This window comes from Schistocerca piceifrons, chromosome 1, assembly GCF_021461385.2.
Source record: "Schistocerca piceifrons isolate TAMUIC-IGC-003096 chromosome 1, iqSchPice1.1, whole genome shotgun sequence".
Classification (NCBI taxonomy): Eukaryota; Metazoa; Arthropoda; class Insecta; order Orthoptera; family Acrididae; genus Schistocerca; species Schistocerca piceifrons.
Window position 1 is genome coordinate 629210237 of NC_060138.1, and position 17120 is coordinate 629227356.

The 17120-nt window shown below is 47.0% G+C and overlaps 1 protein-coding gene across 1 annotated transcript in view; it reads right to left on the reverse strand.

The window, feature by feature from the left end:
* Positions 1-1719: 1719 nt before the first annotated feature.
* Positions 1720-17120, reverse strand: part of LOC124789469 — a 62412-nt gene continuing 47011 nt past the window's right edge. Inside the window, exon 3 of the mRNA XM_047256840.1 lies at positions 1720-2182. Coding sequence (XP_047112796.1) covers positions 2165-2182 — 18 coding nt within the window. The 3' untranslated portion in view covers positions 1720-2164. The remainder of the gene's footprint in view (positions 2183-17120) is intronic.

Here is a 17120-nt window from a genome sequence, read left to right on the forward strand (position 1 = left end):
AACAAAGATTTGATGCCTGTGTTACATCTATGTATAAATGTCTGAACTATTATATCCCCAAAAGTTGGTAGAACCCCTAAATAATATTGGGGGGGGGGGGGGGGGGGCGTTCATGTACAAGACACCATTCAGTAGCATAAAAACTGAGTATGGTGTTATCTTTAACGCATGCATGCATTTATTGACAATCACAATCGTCTTATCCCTAACTAAGTTGTGTTGTGTTGTGTGTGTTTAACGCCAATATTTCACAAAACTTAAAATTAGTCTCACTGACAAATACATTAAATTTTTATGTCATAGGTGTCACATGTTTTCAACTTATTTTTCACTTCCTGATCTAAATTTGCCACCCTGATGCACAGGACAGTTTTGTGGCATAGAAAGATTGCTATTCTAAACTCCATAAGCACTACCATCCTGCCCAATGTTTACCAAGTTGTATAAGAAAGCAAAGCATGTTGACTGTTGCAGAACCTGGTAATAAATGTAAAGATATATCCAAAGTACTAGAGTGTGTCTTTGTAACGTCAAATCAACATTAATAGGATATCTGCCCTGTCACTATTTAACTCTATATGCTAGAATCAAGTACACCATGAATATGATTTCTGTATTTTAACATTCTATTGAAGGTATCCTACATTTCACATTGATACAATTTTAAAAGTGAAGACAATGCGAGCCTCATCTATTACCATAACCTTTTTTCAGAACACACAAAACCATTTGATAAGAACATTATGGAGGAAATATGCATCCTCTTATGTAGTAAAATATATTAATTCAAGAAAAGGAATATTTTGTTACATTTAATTAAGTAAATCTGTTACCACAATTATTCTTCTAGAAAGAAAACTTTCACTTGGGAGAGTGTGCACACTGAAGTGCACTTCACTCTGAGGCTAAAGTCAAGTGCACAACCAGAACTATTGACCAAATATTTGCCTTTCACCAGCATACCTCTAACAATTGAGAATGTCTCAAAGACTGATGCAAAGCCTCAATCTGACACTATCTCATACTTTCCAAACTACACACAGTGTCTTCGGCACATCTTGCTGGCTGACCAGTCATTGGAGGAAGGGTTACCAGACAATGGCACAGCCTTAATACTAGTTCCAGAATGAAGCTTGCACTATGTAGCAAGGTGCACATTGAAATAAACCTTGTTGGCCTTAAAATTGTGGGCTGGACTAAGAATCAAATGCAGATATTCATCTGTGATGACAATGTTGCACCTTCATAGTTTGCTACAGTTTTAATCTGTCACACAACTCTGGTAACAAACTGGTTTGATGTGCCTTCTGAAATTTTCCCGGCGTATATCTTCTTCTAATAACTTCCGGGTATGCAGGCGGATCCCATCGACATTCTGCCACAATATTGCGCGAGATTCGGCATAAATACCGCGATTGCACAGTAGTTGTGTACTCACCTGATGATGGCCAGACGTCTCTGGGCCGAAATATCGTGGCAGAATGTCGATGGGTTCCAGCTGCATACCAGGAAATTATTAGAAGAACAAACTGGTTGTTAGCAGCAGCAAAGTAGGACGAACAGTACTTGATTTTTTTTCTTTTAGTACATTTCTTCTTGCAAAGCTAATGAAGAAATAAAGAAAAGACTACTGAGACCAGGTGATGAAATGGGGACATAACTGAAGAATATGTACAAAAGTATTAACAACATAATATTTAAGTGATGTCAACTTTTTTAATTATCATGCATAAATATACAAAACATTAATGGAAAACTGAACAGATGCATCATGATTGAAGCGTTAAATCTACATTAAACATGTAGCAGCTTATTGACAAACAGTCACAATTACAGTTGTTTACCATCTTACAAATAAAACATTGTTTTAGTTATCTTATTACAACTCTCTTTCATTGATGTTTAGCACTACTATCTCTGCACAATAAAACAATCAAGAACTGAAGTTTCACTATCACATGAAGAAGAAGAAGGAGGAAGAGGAGGAGGAGGAGGAGGAAAATATGCTACATAACATTAACAAACAAGACTACCTACATTGTTCGGCACTGAGATTCATTGTGAAGCATACATATACCAAGGAATAAACAAATATGATTATAATTTACTTTCAAACATTTTGTGTATACAAACTATTTTCATTCCTGATACAAGAACCACATCCTCAGTCCGATGTATGTAGCTGTAATACAAATTGCAAAAGAATGTTAGCATGCTTCAAGATCCCAGTACAGTACTGTCAATAATAAATGTACACAGTAGTATCCTTAAAGCATTAAAATTTCAATGTAGGGAAGAATAACATTACAGAATACACCACGGAGCCACGATTTGAGAGAGACTTCACCAGTTTACAAAATTATAACATAGCCAACCTGGATGTCTACCTGAATACAGAAGTATATCTAAAAACAAAGATGCTGTAACTTACCAAACAAAAGCGTTGGTATGTTGATAGAGACAATAACAAACACAAACACACACACACAAATTTCAAGCTTTCGCAACCCGCAACATGTGTCAAAGCCCCCACGTGATTTACCAACTGACCTGCCTACAGTGTGAAGCTTTCTATGTGGGAAAGACCAGCAACAAACTGTCCATTCGCATGAACGGACACAGGCAGACCAGACAGTGTTTGTTAGTAATGAGGATCACCTTGTGGCTAAACATGCCTTGGTGCACGGACAGCACATCTTGGCACAGTGTTACACCGTCCGGGTTATCTGGTTGGTTGGTTGTTTGAGGTTAAAGGGACCAAACAGCAAGGTCACCAGTCCCTTGTTTCAAACAGACTCCATTCTGCCAACAGGACATCTCAGAAAAGTCAGAACAATAAACCGGAAAAAGGGAAAAAACGTAAAAGGGCAGTCACGTTGTCATTAGTAAAAACAAATGAGGGAAGTTGGCAAGAGAACGAACCCAACACTATGCTGAAGCAACATAGGCAAGACCACCTGTGACTTAAAAGGTACAACTGCTATAATGCAGAAAGTACGTATGGGAATAGAAAGACTAACCAAGCCTTAAAAAGAAGGGGTAAAAACAGAGTAAAAGGGGAAGAAAAGAAGATTCCGGTCAGGGAGGTGAATCGGGAATCTCTGAACACTGCCTACAGTGGGAGACACCCAAACACTCACCGCACTGCCCCAACACCAGAGAGAGATTAAAAACTTTAAAACTGAGAATAAAAACCACTCTCCCGGAGGAAACCGATAACCAGAGAGACCATCCGGAAATCGTCAGCCAATATCAAAGGTAAAGTGTGGGGGAAGTCTGTACTTAGCACGCAGAGCCAAAAGAAGGGGGCATTCAACCAAAATGTGGGCCACTGACTGGAAGGCTCCACAACCACATAGCGGGGGTGGCTCATCACGCAAAAGAAAACCAGGGGCCAGCCTGGTATGGCCAATGCGGAGACGACACAGTGTGGTCGAGTCTTTGCGGGAGAGGCGAAAGGAAGAACGCCATGGGCCTGGTGTCACCTTAATTGCACGAAGTTTATTAGACAGTGGAGTAGCCTCCCAAGAATTGGCCCATGACTGTGCAAAGTGGGATTTGATGTGAAGCTGTAAATCCGCTGCAGGAGGGGTTACAGAAAACGGGGGGTAAGTAACTGCTCCCCCAGCCAAACGATCAGCGAGCTCATTACCCGGGATACCCACATGGCCCGGGACCCATAGGAAGTCAATGGAACAAGCAGCACGGTGAAGAGCAGCGAGATGGTCATGGATGGCAGAGACCAAGGGATGGCGTAAAAAACACCGGTCAATAGCAAGAAGGCCACTCATCGAGTCCGTACATAACAATACGCGGTTGTGTTGGGATTGTTTAATAAAGGTAAGGGCCCGGGAAATTGCCATCAATTTCGCAGTAAACACCCCACATGTAGGTGGCAGCAGATGATTTTCCGTTCCAACAAGGGACGTGAAGGCATACCCAACATGATCAGCAGATTTAGAGCCATCAGTGTAAAAAACAACAGCATCCCGAAACTCCCATAAAATTTGGTGGAAAAAGGAACGGAACACCACCGGGGGGATGGAATCTTTCGGACCGCGGCGGAGATCTATCCAAATTCGAGGCCGAGCAACTAACCAAGGAGAGGTGGAGGGGAGGGAGCGAGGAAGACAGGACAAAGAAGGAAGCTGAAAATCACGGTAAAGAGACGCAAGGCGCAGCCCAACCGGTAAACCCGCCCGAGGGCGGGAGTCGGGTGGGCGACGTCCATGATCTGGGAACAGGATAGAATAGGAAGGATGAGTGGGAGAAGAACGGATAGTGAGGGCATAAGACACCAGAAGCTGGGACCGCCGAACAGAAAGGGGGGGGGGGGGGGATCCCAGCTTCAACCAGGAGACTATCAACAGGGCTAGTAGGGAAGGCACCGGTGGCCAAACGGATACCACGATGGTGGACTGGATCCAGCATGTGCAGTGTGGAAGGAGCAGCTGAACCATAAACTTGACAACCATAGTCCAAACGTAACAGAACTAGAGCACGATAAAGACGGAGGAGGAGGGAATGGTCCGCACCCCAAGAGGAGTGGGCAAGGAAGCGAAGGACATTGAGTTTACGGAAACATCCTACCTTCAGGAGTCTGATATGGGGCAGCCAAGTGAGCTTGTTGTCGAAAAGAAGACCCAGGAAATGAAACTGTGGAACCACAGGCAATCTTTGTGCAGCGAGATAGAGCTCCGGATCAGGGTGGACCGTAGTACGGCGACAGAAGTGGACCACCCGCGATTTTAAAGGAGAGAATTGCAACCTGTGTGAGAGGGTCCATGCAGAGGCACGTCGTATAGCCACCTGGAGCTGCCGTTCTGCAGATGGCATCGAGGAGGAACTAACCCAAATGCAGAAATCATCCACATACAGGGCAAGGGCGACCAAGGGACCGACAGAGGCCACAAGTCCATCGATAGCAATGAGGAAAAGAAGGACACTCAAGACAGAACCCTGTGGGATGCCCGTCTCCTGGGTCCGTGGAGAACTAAAAGCAGTACCAACTCGAACTCTGAATGACCGATGGATCAGGAACTGGCGGATAAAAATCGGGAGTGGGCCCCGAAGACCCCACTGATGAAGGGTTAGTAAGATGTTATGGCGCCAGGCCGTGTCATAGGCCTTGCGAAGGTCAAAAAACACTGCAACCAAATGGTGGCGCTGGGAAAAAGCCTGCCGAACTGCGGATTCCAAGCAAAGTAAATGATCGATTGGAGATCGTCCCCTTCGAAAGTCACACTGGTAAGGGGACAATAGATCCCGAGATTCGAGGACCCAAGTGAGCCAACGGGCTACCATCCGTTCAAGTAACTCACAAACAACATTGGTCAAACTAATTGGCCGATAGCTGTCAACAGATAGGGGGTTCTTACCAGGCTTAAGGACAGGAACCACAATGCTATCCCTCCACTAAGAAGGGAAGTCACCCTGGAGCCAAATATGGTTAAACACCTGAAGAAGATGTTGCCGTTGTGGAGCACTGAGATGTTGAAGCAGTTGGTTATAAATGGAATCTGGGCCAGGGGCCGTATCATGAGAAGAAGATAGAGCAGAAAGAAATTCCCATTCAGTAAAAGGTTCGTTGTAAGATTCTGACTCACAAGTGGTGAAACATAAGGTGAGAGCTTCAGCCTGCTGTTTTTGATGAAGGAAAGCAGCTGGATAGGAGGCTGACGCTGATGCCGCTGCAAAATGGGTCGCAAGATGTTCTGCGAGAACTAATGGGTCCGTACAAATGCCATCTGGGAGGTGAAGGCCTGGGAGGGTGGACTGCCGATGGCAACCTTGGAGAGAGCGAAGTGTAGCCCATACCCGTGACAGAGGGACAGTGGAACCAAGGGAAGAAACGAATCGTTCCCAACATATCTGCTTGCTCTGTTTGATTAAATAACGGGCTTTAGCGCGAAGGCGCTTAAAGGTAGAAAGGCTGGCTACAGATGGGTGCCTCTTAAAGTGTTGCAAAGCTCGACGGCGATCACGGATGGCAATGGCAATGGCCGTACTCCACCACGGGACTTGCCGGCGACGAAATGGTCCAGATGAGCGCGGGACAGCAAGGTTAGCAGCGCGAACAATCGCGTCAGACACGTCACGTAGGACGTCATCAATACGACCCGACAAAGAGGGAGAAAACTCGACCTGTGCAGTGTATAGAGGCCAATCGGCGCGGTGGAAAGACCAACGAGGTAACCTGTCCATCGGGGAGCGGGAAGGGAGCGTGATAATCAACGGGAAATGGTCACTATCACAAAGGTCGTTGTGTGGCGACCAGTGTAATGAAGGGAGGAGAGAGGGAGAAGATAGAGAAAGATCAATGGCAGAAAAGGTACCATGACCAGCACTGAAATGAGTAGGGGAGCCATCATTAAAAAGGCACAGGTCGTGGCCTGCAATAAATTGGTCTATAAGAAGACCTCGTCTAGATGGAAAGGCACTACCCCACAAAGGATGATGAGCATTAAAATCCCCAAGGAGGAGGAAGGGAGGAGGAAGTTGCTGAAGGTGTAAGAGTCCTGTCAGGAGGGAGATAAAGATTGCAAACTGTGACTGCAGAGTCTAAGTGGACCCTAACAGCAACCGCTTCCAATGTAGTTTGGAGAAGAATCCACGTGCTAGCAATGTCTGTACGGACCAACGTACAAACGCCACCAGAAGCCCGCAAGGGTCCGACCCGATTTCGACAGAAAACACGGAACCCACGGAGGGTCGGTGAGTGAGCATCAGTAAAATGAGATTCCTGGAGAACCACACAAGCTGCAGAGTAGGACGAAAGAAGGGATTTCAATTCCGGAAGGTGACGATAGTAGCCATTACAATTCCATTGGAGAACCACAGAAAGATGGTTTAAATGAGGGCTGAACACGCTAAATCCAGTCATACCGCCGGGTCCCCACCCGTCACCGACAAGGAGGGGGCAACATCCATGAACGACAGGTCAGAATCCGGCTGTGAAGTCTGGGAAGGGACCTCCGGTGACACCAGAGGCTCTTTGTCCCGGGACTTATGTTTCTTCTTCTTTTCAGGCTGAGATCGAGGAGGGCTGTGTGGCATAAAGGAGCCAGCTGCAGCAAGATCAGGAACAGAAAGAGACCGGGCGACCTGGGGGCCGATAGACCGCGGCTCTCGCGGTCGCCGCACGGCAGCAGACCTTTGACCTGGAAGGTGCCGGGAAGGGGCATCCCGGGAGAGGCGCCCTTGACCGGCAGACGCCGAAGGAGTGGGACACTTCTCCGGCTGGGGAGGGGGAGCAGCGCCCAGAGGAGAAGGTGTGGGAGCCGCAGGGGAGGGGGGAGGAGAGGGGTCTGGGATGGGGGTAAGGAAGGGGGAGGAAGGGGTGAAGATGTAACCAAGGCGTAACTAGATGTCATGGACACAGGGTGCAATCATGCATATTTCTTATGGGCCTCTGTGTAGCTTAAACGATCAAGGGACTTATACTCCTGTATCTTTTATTCTTTCTTATATACTGGGCAATCTGGTGAACGTGGAGAATGACTACCATGACAATTTACACATACAGGAGGGGGAACACAGGGACTCCCCTCATGGAGTGGACGTCCACAGTCAGCACAGAGAGGGTCCTGGGAACAGCGAGAAGACATGTGGCCAAAACGCAAGCACTTAAAACACCGCATAGGAGGTGGGATGTACGGCTTCACATCACAGCGATAGACCATGATCTTAACTTTCTCAGGAAGGGTATCCCCTTCAAAGGCCAGGATAAAGGCACCAGTATCAATACGATTATCTTTAGGACCCTTCTGAACACGCCGAACAAAGTGAACACCCCGCCGTCCGAGATTGTCCCGAAGTTCATCATCAGTTTGAAGGATGAGGTCCCTGTGAAAAATCACACCTTGTACCATATTTAGAGACTGGTGAGGGGTAATGGACACAGGAATTGTGCCAAGATGGGTACAGGCACGAAGGGCCGCAGATTGGGCAGCTGAAGCAGTTTTTATCAGCAACGAACCAGACCGCATCTTGCTCAGGGAGTCCACTTCGCCGAACTTGTCTTCAATGTGTTCCACAAAGAATAAAGGTTTGACACTGGTGAAAGTATCTCCATCAGTCCTCGTGCAAACTAGATAACGGGGGAAAGGTTTTGCCCCTAGACGACGGGCCTGACCCTCTTCCCAGGGGGTAGCCATGGAAGGGAAGGCCGAAGGGGCAAGATAAGCAGCACTTGAGGAATCAGTACCACGCAGAGAGACGGCCGCAGAAGAACGGCCAGAGTTTTGGACCCGTATGCGTTTCATCTGCATAGCGTCCGCCCTGATACCACCCACTCCGATCAGGGGCTCTCCTCACAGGCGCCACCCAGCCACAGCAAGGGCCGTCTGGCACGGCGGCCATTGCCGGGAGTTCCGATGCTCCAGGATGACAAGCAACCACTCCAAGGCATGCATGAGGAGGTCACAGCTCAGGTATCAGAAGTGTGATCCCTGTGTGTTCAGGGGGCTCAACCAAAAGGGTACATAGCGACCCCACCACACGGGCTGGCTACCGTGCTGGCTATGCACCCTAGCATCAGACAACGACGTAAAAGAAAAGGTGGAATGTACTAGGAGGGCGCACGTCGGAGACACTAGGTAAGATGCTCTTCCCCAAATGGCTCACACTACGGAAGAGAAATTTTGGAATGGAGGTCAAACCCCAGAGGGGGACCAAGGAATGCCAAAAGGAGGAATGATTACGCAACAAAGCCGGAGTGTAAAACCAACAGAACCAGGAGGATAGCGGGGCCAACATAAGCAAGGACACCAATAGAGGGAGAGGAGAGGGCGAGGGGAAAGGAGCATGGAGGGGAAAGGAGGGGAAGGGAAAGGAAATGCAGCCCGGGAGAGAAAGAAGGCTGCAATGGCTTGGGGCCCCGTGCTCGCCACGCACGTATCCACAAAAGAGCTGTGGACCCCCTGGGGGCCGGGTTATCTGGATACTTCCCACTGACAACAACCTATCAGAACTCCAGAGATGGGAACTTGCCCTTCAATATATCCTCTCTTCCCGTTACCCACCAGGCCTCAACCTCCGCTAATTTCAAGTTGCCGCCTCTCATACCTCACCTGTCATTCAACAACATCTTTGCCTCTGTACTTTTGCCTCGACCGACAACTCTGCCCAAACTCTTTGCCTTTACATATGTCTGCTTGTGTCTGTATATGTGCGGATGGATATGTGTATGTGTGGGAGTGTATACCTGTCCCTTTTTCCCCCTAAGGTAAGTCTTTCCACTCCCGGGATTGGAATGATTCCTTACCCTCTCCCTTAAAACCCACATCCTTTCGTCTTTCTCTCTCCTTCCCTCTTTCCTGATGAAGCAACCGTGGGTTGCGAAAGCTTGAAATTTGTGTGTTTGTTATTGTCTCTATCAACATACCAACACTTTCGTTTGGTAAGTTACAGCATCTTTGTTTTTAGATATATTTTTCCCACGTGGAATGTTTCCCTCTGTTATATGAATACAGAAGTACTTTTATGAAATTGATTCTAATAGTTATTTCCCCCATAATCTGCAATTTGGAAATTTGTGGTAAGGTCTTTGGTCCCTAAGCTTACACACTTACACGAAGTTTCTCTATAACAGGATTCCAAGCAGAGTTTAGCTGATAACCGCTATCACGATTTATGAGAGTCTCATTGTCAGACAATCTTATTTCCACAGATTCATTGACAATCGAGCTCCAAATTTTGATGTATGGACCAAAATTTTTGTGTCGTCGTAATTCATGGAGTGGTCTGTGGAAATACAATGTTCGGCAATTGCAGACATGGTGGGTTGGAGAAGGCGAGTATGCTGTTGGTGTTCCACAATGCACAGTTTGCGTTGTTTGCCCTATATATGATTTGCCGCATTCACACGGAATCTTGTAAACACCTGATTTACGCAGGCCCAGGTCGTCTTTAAAGGATCCCACCAGTGATGAAATTTTGGAAGGAGGCCGAAAGATGATTCTCACTTAATACTCTCTCAATATTCTGCCTATCTGTGAAGAAATATTCCCAATAAATGGTAGATAAGCAGTCGACCTGAAGGCTTCTTCCTCTTCCTTGTTCCGTCATTTGTAGGTCTGCCTAGTTGAAAAGCCATTCTTCAGAAATACTTTTTTCAGGTGTTCCAGTTGCGCTTTAAGACTGTCGGCATCAGAGATGGTATGGGCACGGTGGACTAAGGTTTTGAGAACGCCCATTGTTTGTGCTGGATGGTGGCAACTAGTAGCTTGCAGATACAGGTCTGTATGAGTGGGCTTTCTGTACACCGAGTGACCAAGTGTGCCATCAATCTTACGTCGCACCAAGATGTCTAAGAATGGGAAGCAACTGTCTTTCTCCATCTCCATGGTAAACGTTATGTTTTCATGTATGGAGTTCATGTGATGTAAAAATTCTTGGAGACGGTCCAAACCATGAGCCCACACTACAAAAGTGTCATCAACGCATTGCCCAAAATACTGTCGGTTTAAAAGTGGTGGAGTCGAGTGCTCTCTCCTCAAAATCTTCCATAAAAAGATTGGCCACCGAGGGAGACAAAGGACTCCCCATGGTAACACCGTCAGATTGTTAAATATAAAATATGTAGAGGAGAGAGAGTGCTCAAACAATGCTGTAATGTCTGCACCAAACAGATTTCCAATTAGGTGTAGTGAGTCAACAAGAGGCACCTTTGTGAAAAGAGAAACCTCATCAAGACTGACCAATAAGTTGTTACTTTGCAGCTGTAGTGACTGAAGTCAGCTAATAAAATCACTGGAATTCTTTATTTGATGTGCACACTTGCCTATCACTGGTTTCAGCAAAGATGCCAAAAATTTTGCTAGGTTGTAAGTGGCTGCTCCAATGTTACTCACAATTGGACGTAATGGCACATTTTCTTTGTGGATCTTAGGCAGTCCATAGAGCCTAGGTGGAACTGAACTTTTTGGTTTCAGTCTCTTGATGACCTCCTTTGATAGAGAACTACTTGATAAAAAGTTCTGCTGTTTTTCGCACCTTGGAGGTTTAGACCCTGGACAGTTGATTGTTGCTGGCAGCCCAGAAGGCTACGGAGCTTGGACCAAGCCTGCGATGAAAAGGCATACGACTCCACGTAGGAAACATAGCGTTCCCAGGATTCCTTTTTACTCTACTTAATAAAGTAACAAGCCTTAGCATGGAGACACTTAAAAGCGAGGAGTTTGGTCTGTGAAGGGTGTCACTTAAATCACTGCAGTGCCTGTCGGAGGTCCTGGACAGCGACTGCGACATCCTTGGTCCACCAGGGTAACAATCAACGACGAGGGGATCTGTGGATGGGGGGACAGCAGTGCCAGCAGCATGAAGAACAGTGGCAAAGATGCCCTGCAGGACTACATCAATGGAATTCAAGAGGGAGGTGTCAAAGTGCACAGCAGATGTACATAAAGGCCAATTGGCCCTGCGGAATACCCAACGTAGGGGCATGTCTACCTGGTGGCAGCAGGGGAATGATAGAATCACTGGAAAGTGGTCGCTGTCACAAAGGTCATCATGGGATGACCAATGTAGGGTAGCCACAAGGGCAGGGGAGGTGATTGTGAGATTGACAGCAGAGAAGGTGATGTGCAGCAGCAACATGTACACTGCATATTTTCGTGTTACAAAGGTATAAATTCGAATTCCACCAAACACCGCATGTTGCTTTCCAAGACATTGAAATCGAGATTGCGACGCGCTTTGTAAGCCAGTCATACCTCATGTCATGTGATCTCGCCAGCTGATGACAGCATAGCACACGTGATGTAGTCAGCCAATAGCAATATCACTCTTAAGTAACACGAACACACAAATAAGAAAAGTTGAGGTTTTAAATTAATATACATAGTGTTGCTACAAGAAAAACGGAGTTTTCACATATAATCGTAGTCTCGAAGATTAATAAGCTGCAAGAGAAGCTAAGCTTCCACATATAATGTTGATCTTTTTTGTACGTGTTACACTTTAAGATATATTACACAATTTTTAATAATGACGATAATGTCTGATCTTCTGGGCTCGAAATTATTCTAGATGGTCGTCCTCAAAGAGTTGATTTTTAATTGAGAGTCAAATGCTCTGTGATTTAAGAAATTCATCATACATTCTCACATATGGTTGATCTTGTGTAAAAGGAAATTTACTTTGAAAGTATCGCTTTTCAAACCATCATCCGCAATGTTTTCCCGTGATCTGTTAGAAACTGATTTGTTTCAGCAGTTGCCAGAGAGCGCCAGATAACAGGCGTCATCGCTCTTGCACAGCTACGATGATACAGGAAGCCCGTATGTTCGTATGTGTAAAACATTAAAAGATCTTGCACTATGTCACAAAAGAAACAAGACATCAGAGGACACTTCAAGTTCATCGGGATTTCGTGAACCATACTAAAATGCATGATTGGGCTTAAAGTACACATTTGTGTGTCCAGATTCGGATGAAATTTTCTTGAGTACCAGTACTGTATTATTTCATGTTTGGTTCTTTATTATGGCATAATGCCATGCAAGCTAGAAGATGGAAAATGTGCACTTGAAATGCAGTGAACAGTTGAAACTAGCCAACAGTGTGAAATTAAACACTTCGTTTCAATTAAATTGACTGCCTCAGCGCATAAGATTAATAAAAGCCAAATCTCTTTAACAAACGGACAAAAATAATTTCATTGTTCTGCAAGGTGATTAATGCTTGACTGTTAGAAAGGTGGAAATAAAACCTGAAAATAATAACATATTTTAGCCTTTCGTAATTATGTGAACGTATTGTAATTCATTTGATAGCTCCCGGTCACAGAAATCTATTTTGTTTTCATTTGGTATGAGAGTAATAAATGAAGAGGAAACAGCAAAATCACTAAACCTAAAAACATGTCACGTGGAGACTACCCACCTCCCCACCACAACTCAGACTGCTCTGTGCATCAGCCCCGGATCTACGATATTTCCAAACCGGGGCAATACTAGATAGTGGTGCCCAGCCACACATCCGTAGCCAGAAGCGGGAGAAGGTACTACCCATACGCGACTCAACTGCACATGCACAAGAGCCTGCCCACAACTGCTCAAACGAATCTACTGACAACAGCTGTCAGTCATCGGAGGCAATTTGACGTTATGAATCATTGCATAGTCTTTCTAAAGCCTTTGACACACTTTGCTGTTGGCAGACGCTTTTATGAGCACTATGTTTTGTTGTTGTATATGGCAGATTTCCTTTGTGACTCAAGTTTTATTTTCGTTTTTTCTTCCTCCTGTTGATGTTTTGTTGCTGCAGTACTATCCTGCAGACGCGGGATACAGTAATATCCTTTGTTGGAGTATTGGTTCTTACCAGCCAAAATCACTAAAATTTAACTGAAAACTGAAACAATGAAACATTCCTGGAATTCTAAAAAATTCGCAGGTTTTTCCCGGATCTCCCGGGTCATATACACCTGTTTTCCCCCTTTTAAGTTGTGCAGTCCGATGAATGAGGGGAGTGGTGGTAAGCACAATTGACACACATAAATGGTGGAACATAGGAGCTTCCCTCATGGTGTGGGTGGCCACAGTTACCACACAAAGGGTCCACAGTACAGCGGGAAGATATATGCCCAAAATACAAGCACCACATAGGTGGAGGGACGTACAGCTTCACGTCATATCTGTAGCACATAACCTTGACCTTCTCTGGGAGAGTATCTCCGTCAAAAGCCGGAATGAAGGCGCCAGTATTGATACAGTTGTCTTTGCGACATTTCTGCACACATCGAACAAAATGAACGCCACATCACTGCAGATTAGCCCGGAGTTCCACATCAGTTTGCATGATGAGGTTCCTATGAAAAATCATCCCTGGGCCATTTTCAGAGACTGGTGCGGGGCAATAAACACTGGGATATCGCCAAGATGATCAAAGGCATGAAAAGCTGTGGGTTAGGTGGCAGAAGCAGCTTTGATCAACAGGGAGCCCGACCACATCTTACTAAGGGACTCCACTTTGCCGAACTTGTCCTCAATATTCTCCACAAAAAACAATGGCTTTGTGGTGGTGAATGTATTCCCATCCGTCATAGGACAGATGAGGTAATAGGGAAAGTGTTTTACCCCAAGACAGCAAGCCTGACCCTCCTCCCAGGGTGTAGCGAGGGAAGAGAAGGTTGGCAGGTCATAAGAAACAACATTCAATGATCCTTCACCATTCGACGACACGACAATTTGAGAATGGCCAGATTTTTGCAGCTTGACATGTTTCATGTGCCAAGCATCTGCCCTGATACCGCCCACTCCAACCAGGAGCTCTCCCCATGGGCACCATCCATACACAGCAAGGCCCATCTGGCATGGCGGCCGTTGCTGGGAGTTCCGATGCTCCATGAAGATGATAAGCAACCACTCCTTGGCATACATGGGGAGGGATCAGCTCAGGTATCAGTAGTGTGATACCTGTGTTGTCAGAGGGCGCAGCCATATGGGTACATAACAGCCCCACCACATGGACTCGCTACACATGCTGGTGACCTAGCAGGATGGAAGGGGGCTACAGTGGGGAAGGGATAGGAGAAGGAAGGAGGGGAGAGGAGTCCACACCATAGATGCTATGGAGGGAGTTCTTCCTCAGATGGCTCACGCTAAAAACAGGATATTTTGAAGTAGAGGTCAAACCTCAAGCAGGCAAAAGGAACAAAATTGCAACCAAAACAGGAAATCAGATGGATAGCCAGGTTGCCATAAATCAGAACACAGAGAGGGAAAGGAGGGGGCAACGGGGAAGGAGTGAGGAGGAGGGGGGAGGGCAGGGTGAAGGAAATGCAGCCAGGGAAGGAAGCATTGGCTGCAATAGCTTGGGGCCGCTGTGCTTCACACATGAACTCATGAAAGAACCATGGGACCCAGAGGGGAGGAGGGGGGGGGGGGGGGATCTAAGGTTAGTTTGCATGTCGAGGGATTTGGTAGATAATGGTGAGACAAGGTTAAAGATCAAGAAATTCTGAAAAGTTGCCTGGGGGTTATTTGGGGACAGTGGGGGTGGATCACTGTTGGATGGAGGAGTGAACTGAGTCAGGCAGGGTTCAATACTGGTCTTTGGTTAAGTCTGCTTGATAGGGTTGGTGGTGAAAACGTGTTTCCATTACAGGGACCAGGAGGAGGTGAGAAGGTCTTTAACAAGTCCTGCAGATTGAATTTAGGGGTGGGGCAAAAGGTGAGGCCTTCTGAAAGGACTGATACTTCTGCGGGGCTAAAGCTTTTGGAGGAAAGGTTCATGGCTGTGTTTCGGGTCTGTTTAGGTTCTGAATTCTGTGTGGTGGTGAGATTGTTTTGGAGGATGGAGTAAATGTAGTAGGTGTGCAAGACAGGGTTTGTCAGCTGTGAGGGGACATGGGGGAAGTTTGGATGTGGTTGTAGAGGTATAGTGCAAGCTGGAAGTGAGCAGGTTGGAGAGTTTTTTTGGGTGGCATTGTGCATGTTGCTATAGTTCCTGGAGGGCAAGAATTTCAATGTGCGTTATGGGATCCAGGAATTTGGGATTGCATAGCAGGAGAATTTTACAGATGGAAGCAAGGTACTACAAGGAGGTTTGGGCCCGATTGCTATGGTTTTGCAGAACTATGTTGGTGAGGGCTAAGGATGGCCGCATCTGAACAGATGGAGGTCATTGTGGAAGGAAGGGGGGCAGCTGGAGATGGGTTATTTGATGGTATGGCCATTTGGGGGGGGGGGGGGGGAGATTCCATAAGGCAAGCAACAACACAGCAACAGTATGTGGGACTGGGTTACGGCCAGGGACAAGGAACCTTTTTGTATTGATGCAGATGGAAGAAGCAAGGATCCGTGGTGGTGGAAAAAATGCATAAAAATACATAAATATAGAATTACATCTGAAAAAATTAGCAAAAATACACTCAAATGTGTGGGAAAATTCACGAAAAGTGTGAAATAAGCAGAACGAGAAGAAATCTGAGGAATAGGCTGATCCTACCAACCCCCTTCCCACCTCCCATTCCTTCCCCTCTCTATTCGAGTTCGGATCTACTAATTTCCCCTAATCTACACTCTTGGAAATGGAAAAAAGAACACATTGACTCCGGTGTGTCAGACCCACCACACTTGCTCCGGACACTGCGAGAGGGCTGTACAAGCAATGATCACACGCACGGCACAGCGGACACACCAGGAACCGCGGTGTTGGCCGTCGAATGGCGCTAGCTCCGCAGCATTTGTGCACCGCCGCCGTCAGAGTCAGCCAGTTTGCCGTGGCATACGGAGCTCCATCGCAGTCTTTAACACTGGTAGCATGCCGCGACAGCATGGACGTGAACCGTATGTGCAGTTGACGGACTTTGAGCGAGGGCGTATAGTGGGCATGCGGGAGGCCGGGTGGACGTACCGCCGAATTGCTCAACACGTGGGGCGTGAGGTCTCCACAGTACATCGATGTTGTCGCCAGTGGTCGGCGGAAGGTGCACGTGCCCGTCGACCTGGGACCGGACCGCAGCGACGCACGGATGCACGCCAAGACCGTAGGATCCTACGCAGTGCCGTAGGGGACCGCACCGCCACTTCCCAGCAAATTAGGGACACTGTTGCTCCTGGGGTATCGGCGAGGACCATTCGCAACCGTCTCCATGAAGCTGGGCTACGGTCCCGCACACCGTTAGGCCGTCTTCCGCTCACGCCCCAACATCGTGCAGCCCGCCTCCAGTGGTGTCGCGACAGGCGTGAATGGAGGGACGAATGGAGACGTGTCGTCTTCAGCAATGAGAGTCGCTTCTGCCTTGGTGCCAATGATGGTCGTATGCGTGTTTGGCGCCGTGCAGGTGAGCGCCACAATCAGGACTGCATACGACCGAGGCACACAGGGCCAACGCCCGGCATCATGGTGTGGGGAGCGATCTCCTACACTGGCCGTACACCACTGGTGATCGTCGAGGGGACACTGAATAGTGCACGGTACATCCAAACCGTCATCGAACCCATCGTTCTACCATTCCTAGACCGGCAAGGGAACTTGCTGTTCCAACAGGACAACGCACGTCCGCATGTATCCCGTGCCACCCAACGTGCTCTAGAAGGTGTAAGTCAACTACCCTGGCCAGCAAGATCTCCGGATCTGTCCCCCATTGAGCATGTTTGGGACTGGATGAA